The sequence below is a fragment of the Rhinolophus sinicus genome, chromosome 2 (assembly GCF_057876585.1).
Source record: "Rhinolophus sinicus isolate RSI-liver-muscle chromosome 2, RSI-T2T, whole genome shotgun sequence".
Classification (NCBI taxonomy): domain Eukaryota; kingdom Metazoa; phylum Chordata; class Mammalia; order Chiroptera; family Rhinolophidae; genus Rhinolophus; species Rhinolophus sinicus.
In genome coordinates, this window is record NC_142502.1 from 17380569 (window position 1) to 17395708 (window position 15140).

The 15140-nt window shown below is 34.8% G+C and overlaps 1 protein-coding gene across 3 annotated transcripts in view; it reads right to left on the reverse strand.

Annotated features, from left to right (window-relative positions):
• Positions 1 to 15140, reverse strand: part of ADGB (androglobin) — a 144554-nt gene that overhangs the window by 44767 nt on the left and 84647 nt on the right. For 2 of the 3 annotated variants that reach the window (XM_088795404.1, XM_074333688.2), the window contains exons 21-26: positions 12099 to 12231; positions 11399 to 11536; positions 9807 to 9900; positions 4815 to 4949; positions 4144 to 4297; positions 745 to 932 (exon numbers count right to left, since the gene is read on the reverse strand). In XM_088795404.1, the coding sequence (XP_088651530.1) occupies positions 745 to 932; positions 4144 to 4297; positions 4815 to 4949; positions 9807 to 9900; positions 11399 to 11536; positions 12099 to 12231 (842 nt within the window). The remainder of the gene's footprint in view (positions 1 to 744; positions 933 to 4143; positions 4298 to 4814; positions 4950 to 9806; positions 9901 to 11398; positions 11537 to 12098; positions 12232 to 15140) is intronic. The other variant, XM_088795403.1, reaches the window with a different exon arrangement.

The window sequence follows — 15140 nt, forward strand, 5'->3', positions numbered from 1 at the left end:
AGTGTGGTTTGGATTTTATTCTACAGCCAATGGAAACTCGTCAAAGATTTTAAAGATGGGAAATCACATGTTTAAATCTGTATTAGGAAGGCAACCATTGTGGTAGTAAACAATGGATATGTAAATTCATAAGGAGAGAGAGAGAGAGAGAGAGAGAGAGAGAGAGAGAGAGAGAGAGAGAGAGAGAGAGAGAGAGAGGAATATAATGGAGCCATGGGTTCCAGAAAACAGTATTTCTATAGACAAAATGTAATGAGGCCCTGAAACAGTAGAAGTACATTGAGACTAGAGAGAGGGCATAGAGACCAGAGGTGTGCCAAAATTAGAATCAAAAGGACTGATTAATGAAAGAGAGTGGAGCCCATAATAAGGCCATTCGTGGAAAGAAGTTTAGTTGGCAGATAAGGAGAAACCCACACAAGAGACTAGCCAAAGATCAAGCGGAACAAGGAGGAAGTACTAAGAGGAAGGAGTATTATGAAGGATGTTTAACAAAAGTCAAATAGAATGAAGACTAAGAAAGTATCATCACCATTATATGTAACCACATAGGCTTGATCCTACATAACACTTATATACTCACATTACTCCCTAAATTAATTGTTTCCAAGAGAGTGTAGAAATCGACTCCAAGTTTTACTACAGAATTTATTACTTTAATAATATTGTTTAAAATAAAATAATAAAATAAAAAAATTAATATTTTAAAAGGAACGCATTTCCCCTTCTGTCATATACTTATACCTGAATAAGATTTTCTTGTCGTTGGGTATATAGTAATCTCTGACTTCCTTTATGGCAAAGATATTGCATGGAAAGTCTCGAGAGAGGCATGGGAGTGGATTATAAGAACCAATGAGACGCAATTTCCATCGTGAGGCAGATACATGTGTGTCACCAGTATATACTTCAGCCACAAATGTGTATCCTTTCTATAAGAAAGAAGAATTACACAGAAGTTACACTGTCTCTTCAAGGTATAATATATGGTTTAACAGTACTAAAATGCTGTATTACCTTGATATGTATAAAGATCCCAAGATCTTTTGATAAACATCAAATAACTAGCATTATGTTTTGAAATCCCTCTTAGAAAGCATCGTCTTACATGTTTACAGACAAAATGAATAACTCTAACACTTTTGAGGTATGGCTCCCTAGCTGTAAACACCATGCTTAACTGTAGTGGATAATTACTATATTTTCTTCTAATTCTTTTAATGGTTCCTAAGGCAGATTTTTATCACTGTGTCATCCTGGAGTAGCTCAATAACTTCCTACTTAATTTCCTTGTCTTCTCAGAATTATCTTTCTAAATATGAGATGAGAAAAGCAGAAGAGTTTATGAAAATGTAGTCCCCTTGGGATGACAATTGGCAGGTAAATCTATCAAATTAACAGCATATCTGGTTCCATGAAATCCAGATGTGAGTCTGGAGATGAGTTCTTTAGATTAGAGAAAAGAAGCAGGTAAGAATCTTGGGAAAGTGATAATGTCATAGGGGGCGATACCTTGATTCAACATAATTGGACATCTGGCCAAGGAGTCAGTAAAGCAAGAGATGATAACGAGATACAAAGAACCATAATATCATAATGAGATACAAAAGCTCAAAATAATTCTGACTTTGTAATTCCAGATAATCCTAATAAGGAAGAAAAGAACAGATTTGCATTCCAGTGGCTTTCAATGGCAGAGCAGGCTGTCTGAGGTGTTTAGATTTCCAACAGCAAAAACTACAAACATACAAGACAGAATGAATTCATAACATTGCAATAAATGTCTAGGAATATTAACCAGAATTCCAATACTCATAATGAGATGAGAGTTGCCACACCAATATGGACCTTTTGGTATTATGTCTGGGGCAATGAAAAAGGAAGATAAATCATGTATGCTATTTTTACTTGCAAAGTGTAATGCACAGATTTATTGCTATTTTAATTATTATTTGAGCTTGCCATACTAATGCATTAAAAAAGCAAAACAAAATCATATGACTTATTTTGTGTTTGTCTAGACTCAGAGAATAATTTTGAGAGGGGGAAAAAAGTAGTCATAAAATGGTAGAATAGATATCGGTAAGTGAAAACTTAAGGCTAAATCAGTGATGACAGGATTGAAAGAGAGGACCTAGATTATTCTAAATGACTTCAAGACTCTTGAGTAAAATAGTAGCATAATAGAATACCCTATACTGAGAGATCTTATAGATGAGTGTTCCAAATCACAGTTTATGGTTTTTGAACTATTATGAAAAAATATGGCAAATGATTCTGAGTGAAAACTATTTTAACACTGTGTTTTTATTTTTTTAACTTTAGAATACTATTTATTTTTACATAAAATAAATTACTATCTTGACGAACACCAGTTCTGTGGATATACATTGAAAAATGTTGACCTAAAATAGGTTACATATTTTTTTACCTAAAATATGTGTCAAAATGCCTGCAGGTGCCAAATGCCAATGCAATCATTGGCTACAAGACAATAGAGGAATGATCTTCCTTATATTTAGATGGGTCAAAATTCCCTTTAAAGGCTGCATTCAATTCTGAGAACCGTAACTAAGAAGGGACATAGATAATTTGGAGAAATAGTCAAAGATCAGGAATCATTAAGAGAGGAAAACCATACCACAAAAGGGACCATTGAAACTGTTCTTCTGTTCATACAGATCTACATTCTCCTCCCTGTTCTCTCAATGTCTTTTCTAAAATGAGTTAAAATGAGAGGATAGAGGAGATGAGTTATTAGAGACAGGGAGTGGCTATGTTTGTTGCAATCCTGAATTTGCAATTTAGGAATAATAGTTAAATGGAGAAAGAATATCTTTCTGCACATTGACTCAAAATGCGTCATTTTAGACCTAGCTTCAAAATTCAAACTTAGTCTCAGGAGAAAGGTCTTCAGTGGAGCTAAAAATAAAAACCAAACCAAACCAAACCTAAACAGACAAAGTATGCTAGATGTAAACAAGTATCAGATTCTTATTTGGTTCAACTAAATAACCTTTAATGGTCCTTACCAAAATTAAGTGTCAATGACTAATATCAGTATATTTATCAGTAAAGCCAAGAGCTCATTTTTAGAATTTGATGATATTTATGACCTCGATAGAGTCGCCCTTCAATTAAATCATTTTTTCCATATGGATCGTTGGGATTTTTTAAAATTTCCAATTACAAATTAAACAAACGTTTATATTCAAAAGGAAATCTAGGTCTCAATTTTTCTGTGAAAGTGAAACTGCTCTAAAAAATAAAGTCTTATTTTAAAAATCCCTAAAACAACTCAAAAAAGCTATTGAATTTTTTACGGAATCAACAAACTTTTTATTTTTCCTTCATTCCTATAAATCAGCACTCGTTAGATAGGTGAGTCTTAATTTGTGCAAAATAATGGATAGAATCATAGACTGATGTGAACCTTGGAAGTCAACTACAACCACAACTCAAAGAGAAAAATGAAGAAGTTCAAAGCCACACAGCTAAAGAACGGACGATCACAACTAAATAGATCACCTGGCTTTCAGGGCAGGTATAGACTATTTTTTGTCATGCTTCCTTCTCAGAGGACATGACCAAAAATACAAAGATTCAAATAACAGAGATGCAACATGATTTAAGTAAACGTCAGAGATCAAGGTCTATCACTCAGAGGTGGTAATGTGGCAAGTGCTCCTATACTTGGAACGGATCTGTAGTCATAGAAAAGACCAGGGGTGGTGAGTGGCTGTGTAATCAGTCCTTTGAAATATTTAGGAATAGAATAAAAACCTAGTGGGAAACTGAGACAACCCTGATTTGGTGTAGGGATAGGACTAAATGAGCACTTTAGCTCCATTTCTACATTAAGGATTTGCATGATTTTATGCCTTTAACAATGAGAATTTCTAATGCTTTCCTTTTGTCTTATTTTCTTTGGAGAGAAGAAGAGGCCTGAGAGGGGGATGTTCTAGCGTTCACATTAAGTACCTACTGCTGTCAAATCAATGCAACTTCTATAGAAAAAGACCTGGACATTATTCCTCTGTTAAGTAGATTGAAGGCATATCTACTCTACCTTCTGAAATTTCTACAAAGTTCTGGCTTCTCACCGCCATTCTATCATACAGAAAGAACAAATTTTGCACCTACCTTATTCTTGGTATAAAGATAAGGCGCCACTTTTTGGAACACCTTTGGCACTTGTTCCATTGTGTCATTATTAACAACGTGGAGCATACAGTTTGGGAGTGTAGTATATACTTTGGGAACCAAAACCATATCTTGATTAACCAGAAATGTTTCTCTGTAATTACAAAAGCATGAACTTTCCCTTGACGTGAATCATAAAGAAAGTTTGAAATTAGGTTTGATGCTAAGAAATAAAAACATAAGTTTAAAGTTCCAAATAACTATGAGGTACACCTATTGTTTTCCTTTAAAAATTATTAACATATTATTTTGTCATTGAAATGCAAACCCTTTAAGAAATCCAGTTTTGTAATTTGTAACTTTTACCTAATATGCTTAGAAATTAAATTATTTATTTCTGTACTGAAAGCACATGAATTTATTATAATATTGTTATCATACTCATAAAAAGTTCTAATTAACTTCACATTCATCATATTTTGTTTAAGAAAACACAGATAAAATTTTCTGTATCTCATTTATGCATAGCAAATGTGGAAGATACTTTAACTAAGTTGTGAAAGCAACCTAAAATGTCATATTTCTACTATTATCATAAATAAAACTCCACACGTATGAATACTGCAAGCCATTTAAAGGTGACATCATTTGCTAATATATGATAGCCTCACCTGAATACAATGAACCAACTATTTGGTGGCTGGTCTCCATAACTCACAGTATAGTCGGCAAAAGCAATCTTCGTTTCTTCATCTTGATAGCATGGATAAGATTCAATAGACTTGCACTTGCTTTTAAACATTAGTCTAGGAATGTAAAAATAACTTAAGTACCAATGGCAAAAGCAACTTCTATTTTCTATTTAAAAACAGAAACAGGCAAAAATTAGCATAAAATATTACAGTCTATTGGTGGCTGGATTGAGTCCTTGAACAAAGGGCTGTGGGGCTCATTGAGTATGGAACCAAGGTAGCGGAGACCATTCCAGGTTGGTGATGAAAGATATCTCTCAAAGGTGCCCATAGTTGTCTGAGTTTCTTGGTCAAGGGAAAATCTAATTCATGACTGAGGGAGTAATTGTGTTTACAGGTGGAAAATCAGCACCAATGTTGAAGCCATAAGGGTAGGAAAACTAGCAATAAAACTAGGTAGGAGCCACTAAAGTTCTGGAGTTAACATAAAGAATTGATACTAGAATGCAGTGTAAAGTGAGGAATGGATTTGGAAAAATAAATTAAAAAAAAAAAAAAAAAAAAAAAAAAGCTTGAACAAGGGAAGAGTGCAGAGTTCTCCTTTTACATGATTTCTGTTACATGAGGGAGTACTGCAAGCAACTGGTTAAAGAAATATCGGCTGAGCTTTCTCCATGTTTGCCCCCTGGAAGACTGTGGCATATTCTGGAACATGATGAGAGTGATGTGAGGGATTCTCCGGGTCCTATCCTTCCCACCCTGCCAGGAACTGGATCTATCCTCAGTAGCGCTAGGAATCTGGGGTCTTTTATATAATGTCCCTGGTATTAGCTGGGATGGAAACCATAACGGCCATAGAAAATGGCTTCCTACTAGAGGTCTACACAGAGCTAGAGCTGCTCTTGGCTTCCAGAAGGTAGATGGTTGAATGTACCATCCATGGGAAGCAAAGTTATGGAGCTTCTCACAGAGGATAGGATTCTCATGATACATATGATCATTGGTCTTTGGTGGTGGGAGGAAATTGATAGGTTTATATTTGGAAGGGTTTTAAGCCTTTTAAAATAGTCACAAAGAACAAAGATGGACTATGTATCCTGGTTTGCCTGGGGCAGTGCTGGTTTATGCTCATAGTCCTGGCATAATTATTACGAGTGCTCCCTCTGTCTGTAAAGGTGTCCCAGTTTGGATGATAATAACCCATCACCCTAACGAGGAACTATAATGTGGTGGTCTGGCAATGCTGAGCACCACTGCCAATCACATGGAGGCTGGCTTAATCTAAATGTGGCTGCTGGCTGAGCCAACACCAGGAACTAAGCAGGGCCTGAACCGGCTGTGGCAGGACTCACCACCATCCTAAGATAAGGGTGGGATTTAGAGGCTACTGTCAGATTGTTCCTGTGCTACTTTCCACCCTCTTTCATATACCTCGGGATTCTAATGAGTATAGGGCCATCTAAATCTTGGTGTACCATGTGGACTATCTTGAACGACCCAGAGAGTTATCCCTGACAGGCTTGAAAGATTTTATTTTAACTTTGAATCCTAGGACACAGCAGAAGTTGTATTGGTAAATTGAGCCTTGCCCAAAGTAGACTTGGGGAAGTTCTGCCCCTTGAGATCTGAGAATGAAAGGTTAGTCTCCTGGACCTCAAAGGTCCCTCATGTAGCAGGAAGAAAATTAGCAATATTTATAATAGCTAATGTTCTGTATGAGCTCAGTTTGTAGCATTGTGCTAAGTACGTTTCCTGTGTGTTACCTTCATTGATCTTTACAGCTTTATAATAAAATAGTACTGTGAGGTAGATATTATACTTAATATTACAGATAAAAAAACATTTTAATTTCAGAGAGGATAAGGAACTTACCCCAGGTCACATATCTGATAATTAATAGGGCTGACATTAGCATTAGGTCTTACACTAAAAGCTGTGCTCTTGACCATGTAATTAATGTCTGCTAGGATAAGTGGTAGCTTTGGATGCTCCTGGTATTTAAGTTTAAAGATCAGTCAGACTTGTCAGTTGTATCTGTCCAATAGACACAGGTGTAGAACTATTGAAAGAGCACGGCCTCTATATTGGACATTTGCTGAGTTTCTGGGAAATGCTCCCAGCCATGGTGGAAAGATCATATGGAGAGACACGCCAGCCTCCTGAAGAGGTTATGTCTGTGTTTCAAATATACCTCCATAGTGAACTTACCTGTCTCCTTAATAGGGAAGCTCATGATTTTAGCACTTCATTTACATGAAAGTTAGGCATTAAGTACAATTTCTGACCCAGAGCTGCAGAAGCAGGTTGGAGAAGAAGGTTTGTGCTCTCTGTGAGCATGTGCACAATTGGAATTGTAAACAAAAGAGGACCCCTTTTAGAAAACCGGGGTTCTGAAGTAAAAGTGAGCAAGCTGGATTATCAGACAGTAACAGTAGCCATGGGCCAGGAATAGGGTGAGGTGAGTGAGGCAGTCATTCTCAGGGTTGGGGAAGTACAGATTTGGATTTTCTCTGTATTTAAAATTTTGATATTTCTCTCATCATGAAATTATTTTTCATTAATTTTTGGTTATTTTAAATTTTTATGTATTTTATATGTAATTTTCTATTTGTCTCTTGCTTATAAATAGGAACGCAATTGTTATTTTATGTTGACCTTATATCAACAATTTTTCTTCATTCTCTCGTTAAGGCTAATAACTTTTCTGTACATTTTTTTGGTATTTTCTGCACATACAGTTATATCATCTGTAAACAGTGGTGGTTTTATTTTTCCCTTCAAATCCTAATGGCTTTTATTTTGCTTTATTGTCTTTTGGCTCTTCTTGGAATTATTCTAGGATTATTTTGAATATAAGTAGTTAGGCAGGCATCTTTGTTTCATTCCCAAACTCAGCAAGAAGCTTTCAGACTTTCATCACCAGTCATGTTTATGGTAGGCTTTTTAACTCCCAGGTACCATAACATATTAAGGAAAGTCTTTTGTAATCCTAGTTTGCTAAAAAAAAATAAAATAAAATAATTTTAAATTTATGTTAAATTCTATCAAATGGTTTTCTGAAGATAGAAGACCAAATGACTGTCCCTTTTTCTCGTTAATGTGCTGAATTAAAATGATAGATTTTTCTAATGTGAAACCAGCGTTGCATGTCTGAGAGTGGGAGGCCCATTTGACTATAAGGTATTATACTATTTATGTAACTCTGACTTTAATTTGCTATTTTTAGAACATATTTTTGCATCAATGTTTAAAGGGTTATTGGTTTACAGTTTCATTTACTGTACTGTCCATGTTGAGTTTTTTATCAAGATTGTGAGTTGAGAAACATGTCCTCTTTTTCTAGTCTCTGGAAGATGTGTAAGATTAATCTTATTTCTTCTTAAATTCACTAGTTAATCCATTAGTACATCGCTAAAGAATATATGATGTATCCTTGCCCCATTAGGTATCATTTAAATAATTATTTTTACCATTTCTACAGTAACACTAGAACCTTAGAACTCTTTAAAGTCTTTTATCCAATTTCTGCATTGCTAAGGTCAGGAATTTACTCCAAATAAATTCTAATTGTCCTTTGAAGATAATGTCTTATTTCTCTGGCTGCTTTGAAGGTTTTTCTTTTGGCCTTTGGTTTTCAGGTATGGTTTTCTTTGCATCCTTCTTGCATGGTTTCTGCATGCAGACACTCTTGAAAATATGGGTTGATGTGTTTTCTCAGTTTTGGAAAGTTTGCAACTATTATCTTTTTACATTCTGGGACTATAATTACATAGACAATATACTTTTTGAGCATGTTCCACATGTCCTTTATGCTTTTTTCTTATTTTCCACTCATTTCCCCTGTGCTTCAGTTTGGACATATTTGTCTGTTGACCTATCTCCCAGTTCACTAAGCTCTTCTATCCTGCCTGACCTGATGTTAAAAAGTTTTTAGTTTCAGTTATTAAAAATTTCATTTATGTAATTTCCATTTAACTGTGTTTTATTATTCTAAACTTTTGAACATTTTCCCTTTCTTTATTCTTTATTTTCTTGGGTGTTTTCATAATAGTTCTCTTCAGAGATTTTGTCTGCTAACTCCAACATCACCAGAGGGTCTGCTTCTTTCATATACATATATATAATTTTCTCTTACTTTTGTTCAGATTTTATTCTATCTTGCACATGGTTTGTGGCTAGAATGCAGTTTTTGTGAGGCTCAGTCCTTCTGATTGGTCCTTGTTTCTAGAGTGTTACCCTCCAGAGATTTCAGCTGACAACTTTACTTGTTTACTGGAGTTCCCACCTCTAGCAGGTCCTCAACTATAACTGTTGTGTCCACAGCACTGGAAGACTTCAGGAAACTCTGTTCTGCTTCTCAGAGGTTTTCTGCTTTGAGTTTTAGATAAGTTCAATTAAGACAAGCAACAAATATTAAGTACCATAGAAATGTTTCAGATAAAATATTGTGGAAGTTCAGAAGCGATGGTGTGTTTCTAGCTATAGTGATGAGGGAAAACTCAATGAATACGGTTGCGTTTGAACTGGAATTTGAAGGATACCAAAATACTGTAATAACATGTCAGACAGAAAAAGACAAGTGCCACATGATTTCACTTATATGTGGAATCTAAAAACAAACAAACAAACAAACAGAATAGAAACAAACTCATACACAGAACAAATTGATGGTTGACCAATGGGAGGTAGTTGGGGGAATCGATGAAAAAGGGGAAGGGTTTATGATGTACAAATTGCCAATTATAAAAACAATCATGGGGGTGTAAAGTACAGCATAGGGAAAATAGTCAATAACATTGTAATAACTATGTATGGTGTCCAATGGGTACTAGGCTTATCAGGGTGATCACTTCATAAATCATAGAAACGTCTAATTACTATGTTGTACATTTAAACTGAATATATTATTGTATGTCAACTGTAATTGAAAAATATAAATGTAAGAAAAAAAGAAATATCATACTACTTTACCTCAAGAGGGAAACTGCATACTGTTCTATATTCATTTCCAGTACAGCCCAAACTTTTTGAAGAGTATCTGCAACACTGGTATTTTCCTTTGTGTCTAAAAAGAATGATAAAAAAATAATATAAAAGCTGTAAGGTGCCTGAAGGATTATCTTGTTCAAAGCCCTCTTTTTACAGACGTTGAAACACACAAGTAAGGTGGTACCAAAGTCACAGGCTTTATTAACAGCAAAATCATGTTTAAAATATAAAGTTATAAAACTCTAGTTGAGAGCTTTGTTCACCATTTTCTGCTGTTTCCTTTCATTTTTAATTTAAGAATCATAAAATAGCCTTTGATCTAATTGAAATAATTATCAATGAGTTTACATCAGATCTTTGATCACACCAACAATTCCTTATGAAAATTCTTATGTCAGAAAAAAAAGAATTCATCTAATTTTTCTAAAAAGCAGTGATTACTAGGATTCCACTAAAGCTTTGTCTAAAGCATAATCCACAGATGGCTTAAGAGTAAATGATTTGGCAAGAAAATCCACAGTAGCTACTTTAAATTTAACATGTCAAAACTGACAGTTTTTTCTGATTATCCTATCTTAATTTTTTCATAGTACTGACCAGTATTTGAAATTGATATCTTAATATATTTACTTGTCTACTGTATGCCTACTACCACAAGATTCATTAAAGCAGAAACCTTGTCAGTTTTATTGATTTCTATAAGGCCAGAATCTAGAACGGTACACACAAGTAATTCAATATATATGTGTTGAGTAAAAGAAACGCAAGTACTATCAAAACATTAGTAAATTGCTCAAGTTTTGTCTCTATAAAGAGAAAGAAAATCATTGTATGAATGTAATTTTTGCAGCATATGTGGACAAGAAAAATTATATTTTATCATATATTTACTTTGATAAATTTGTAATTGTTTTTTCTAATAGAAAAATATAAAAATCAGGCTACAGTAATATTTCTATGTCACAGGACTATGCAATGTAGTTTGTTTATTTTACATTTGTATATGTGTCATTTTTACTGCTTAGATAAACATATTGGTTATTCTAATTAAATGTTTCAAAAAGAGACATTTTTACAATAAAATGTTTCAATCTACTCAAAGCATTCTGTTAGAGATAAGGCTTTTCCTATGAGAATGTAAACTGAAAATGCAGAATGAAAATAATTGGATATATGTTTGCCTCTGCAGTGAATAAACCTTTTCATAAAATAGTTTATTGTATATGCATAAATATATTTGACTTAATAAATATACTAATGCAATTAAAATGCATTTTATGTCTTCTAAATGTATATCATTGTGGACATACATGGCAGCTTTTTCATTCATTCATTTTTTTCAGCAAGTATTTGTTCATGTGCCTACTCTGTACCGGGCACTGCGCTAAATTCTGGGAACAAGAGAGTGAGTGTTACTGATATGCACCCTGAGCTCAAGCAATTTCAAAATGTATAGCATTAAACATAATTAGCCTATCCTTAAAGTAGGATGACTCTAAAATACTTTTTGTTAACACACAAATATTCATTCTTATATAGGCAAGATCATTTTATAAATGATTGAACATTTATACCTGGTGTTCTAGCTTTCATAAGCATTCTGACATAAGTCCCTCTCCACATGGCTTGAATTTTAATTGCTGCTGCTACTTCCTCAGGAGAATACTCTTTATCACTTATTGGCACACAATATTTAACATCTACCCATTCTGCTGGAAAGAGAAAAACAACTTTTGGACTGAAAGTTATATTTAACCCCTTCCCCAATTTTCAATGTCCTTAACTACTAAAGTCCTTTGACATATAAAGTGCCACAATGATAGATTTGTCATCATATTAAACATTGCCCTCTGTATGTGGTCCTTCTTCAGAAAGTAAACATTCTAGAGATATAACATGCTAAATATTGACACTGTAGTGAACTACTATTGATCTATAGTAGAAATCGATTATTGGGAGAGGAGGAAAGGAGTGTTACTTGGATCAAAAGATCTTCCCAGAATTCCTCAAATCATACTGTACAGATGAGTGACTTTCATATTTGTAAGGTCAGGAACAATAAAACAGAGACATTCTGGGTGTATGCAGGGTAGAGAACACATTAGAACCTTGGAACCCTGTGAGCTTCTGAGAGCACAGCATAAACTCTGCAACTGTCCATGCAGACCTCTTCTACCTACTCCTCAGACACTCTCAGTGCACTGTTCCCAAATTATTTACTTATGTAAGCCTGGGAATGCCTTTGTCAAATAAATATCTAAAATTAACCAGTACCTAAAGAAGCCTCTTCCAAGGAGGAATCGAGTAAGTCCAAGTCCAAGACCATAGCACGGAATGCAAATTTCAAGTTTGAAGAAAATTTTGTTAGAGTTTTTTTCATTAAACGCCACAAAGATATATGGAAAACCTGAAAGTGTTAAAAATATTTTAGTATAGTTTTTAAACCAAGAAAATTCCTGGTCAGGATCCTTTAGAAAACTTCAGAAATGCTAAAAATTATATATATATATATATATATATATATATATATATAAGCTATACATACAATTTATCAGAAAATTTTTCAAAATCTCACTCACCTAGTAGAGAACATTATTTATCATTCGACTATTTCTAATTTAATAAAATTTAATCTCTATAATGATGTTTACATGTACACTTAATCAAAATAAAACATCAAATTGCTTCAGGATATGCATCATAAGATTAAAAATATGGTCCTTGTGCTTAAGCAAGTTAAATACGATATTTCATTAATTCTATGATGTAAGACACACTATTATTCTATGTGCGACACAAAAGAAATATGCTACTTAGAGTTTTTAACACATTTTTATTATCTATGAGTATCTATTTCCTATTGAAAAAGCTCATTTGGATTTTTTTAGACATAGCTTTTCATCACGTATCACATTTAAACATACATAAAAAAAATAAAATAAGCTACAAAGGTTGGTTGGTTACGTATTCCAAAAACTTATTCATATTCAAACTCTTAACTCTCGCAAATCACTTTTTGAAACTACTTAAGATCTGTTTTTTCCTATATAATGTTGTCTTTCATGTTGTAAAAGCTCTGAAGATGCACTATTGCCTAAACAGTGGCCTACTTTTGTTCCTGGGTTTTTTCTTAAGCCACTGACCCACCTTCAGTGTTGATTCTGGCTCATTTTTGATCTTACCAAAGATGATTGATGGAAAGTTTTTAGAGCACAACAAGAACACATATTCCTTCTTCCAATTTTTTACTGGTTTTTATCCTAAAATGCTAAGTAAGGGTTTCCATTTATCCAGTCATGCCACTGAGAATAACAATGAAGACATGATACCTTTCCCTCTCTTGTTCTGTTTTCTGTTTGAACCCCAGGGGGTACTCATTTTGGTGTGAGGAAAATCTCTCTCCCTTCATGGTTTTGTTTGTTGGTTGGTTGGTTTTATTTGAGAGGCTTTATTATTCCAGTTAATTCTCTTCCTTGAAGGATTAGGCTTTTGTCAAACAATACACATATTTCTTTTGAAGCAGTGACAATATGAACCTGAACAAGTCCACGCATGTGCAGAGAAAGCCGGAGGCCTCTTGGCCAGCAACAAGTTATGACACAGTCTGATTTTATCCTGATGTTAAAGTGTGAAAAGAAAGATGCGTCTTAGAATTGGTGAAATACAATGCCCTTCAAATGCATATGACTATTACATTTCCTACTGAGGCCACATTTTCTGACAACTCTTCACTCCTCCCCATCTGTATAAAAATAGGCACCTAATCTCACAACTTATATGAGTATCAGCGCTATCAGCGGGCAATATTAGACGAGCCTGAGAGCAAGCAGTTAACCCAAGCTGAGCAAATCATTGCCACTTCGGCCAATAATATGAAGTCAGGATTAAGATATTCTAAACTGGCTTCATGTGGGAAAAGGATGTAAAACTTAGAAGCCATATTTTCCATGATGTGAGCTTCGGAGTAGAGAAAACATGTCTATAAATAGAACAAAGACGATAAGTCCTAAGGGCTTTCTGTTCCCTCTTTGAAGTTCCTCACTGAGTCATTCCTATCGTTGGTTTCAAGAAAATGTCCCTGTATCTTTATAATAGATCAGCATATCCAGCTGCTTGTTGTGGCTTAAATCAGTTAGATGTGAGTTCTATGACATGCCAAAAAGAAAAAAAAAATGCCCTAAATATTTCAACATCTTAAGATACAAATTTAAAGAAAAAATACATGATCGTGTTAATCCTCCTACTCAGTTACAATTGAGTGTTCAGAGGTTTTGATCATCTTGATATTCTAGAGAACATCACTCTAGTCTCCAAGTGAATGTTGATGTCTCATATCTCAGTGAATTCAGACCTGTGGGCAGAAAGGGGCCAGTATTCTGAATTCCTGATTAAGACACGTGCATGCTAGAGAGTGGGGGATAAACCCTATAGAGATTCACGGATTTACCACGTTAATGGAGATTTTAGGTGTCCAGAGGGCTGGATATGCTGAGACATTCCCTCTAAGGTAAAAAATAAAACACTGCAATTAAGAAAGACAGTGCTTGAATGGTCTTTTCTGGATTTTGATAGTAGAATATTCTGCTTTTCGGAGTACTATGCCAATGGATGTATTGAGCGACTCAAAAAGCCATCAGCTTTGAGCAGGATCCAGAACAAGAGAGGGGTCTGCAGGAGATTTAGTTACCCTGGGAAAGAACAGAAGATCCTCTGGTCCAATTCTGTCAAAAACATGCTAATGAAAGACTGCCTGGCACACACTAATGTTATTTACTAGTGAGAGAGTCTTTATCTATGGGATACTTACAGTACAATGCACATGATATGTTGAGAATTGATTGCGGTAGAAAAACTTGGAATCTATTGATTTCTGGGGTTTGGCTCTGCAAATGTCACATAGCTGTGTAATTTTCAAAGTATGAAATGGAGATGTTCCATTATCAAAATAGCAGCCTTTTATGTAAATGATGTATGCACAAGGACCCCTTAACACATTAGGTCTGGGATAGTGACAACAGGCTCATTCACAAGTAATCTTGACAGCAGGGACATTGGCTATGAGTGGACCCAACAACATGGGCTCTCTTTCTCCCAGGATTTGCTGTCTCATCTGTAGGCAGCAGAAACCAACTGTGATCCTTTGATATCGTACCATTCTCTGAGGGGTCCAGTTAGCCACTTGGTGGCAAGTTGGTTTCTATCAAAAGGGGCAGCAAGAGTTACTACAATTGACACCTACCTCAGATATGAGTTTGCTTTCCCTGTCTACAGGACTTCTGCAAGCATCATTATCCAAAAGGTTTCAGAAAATTTGAT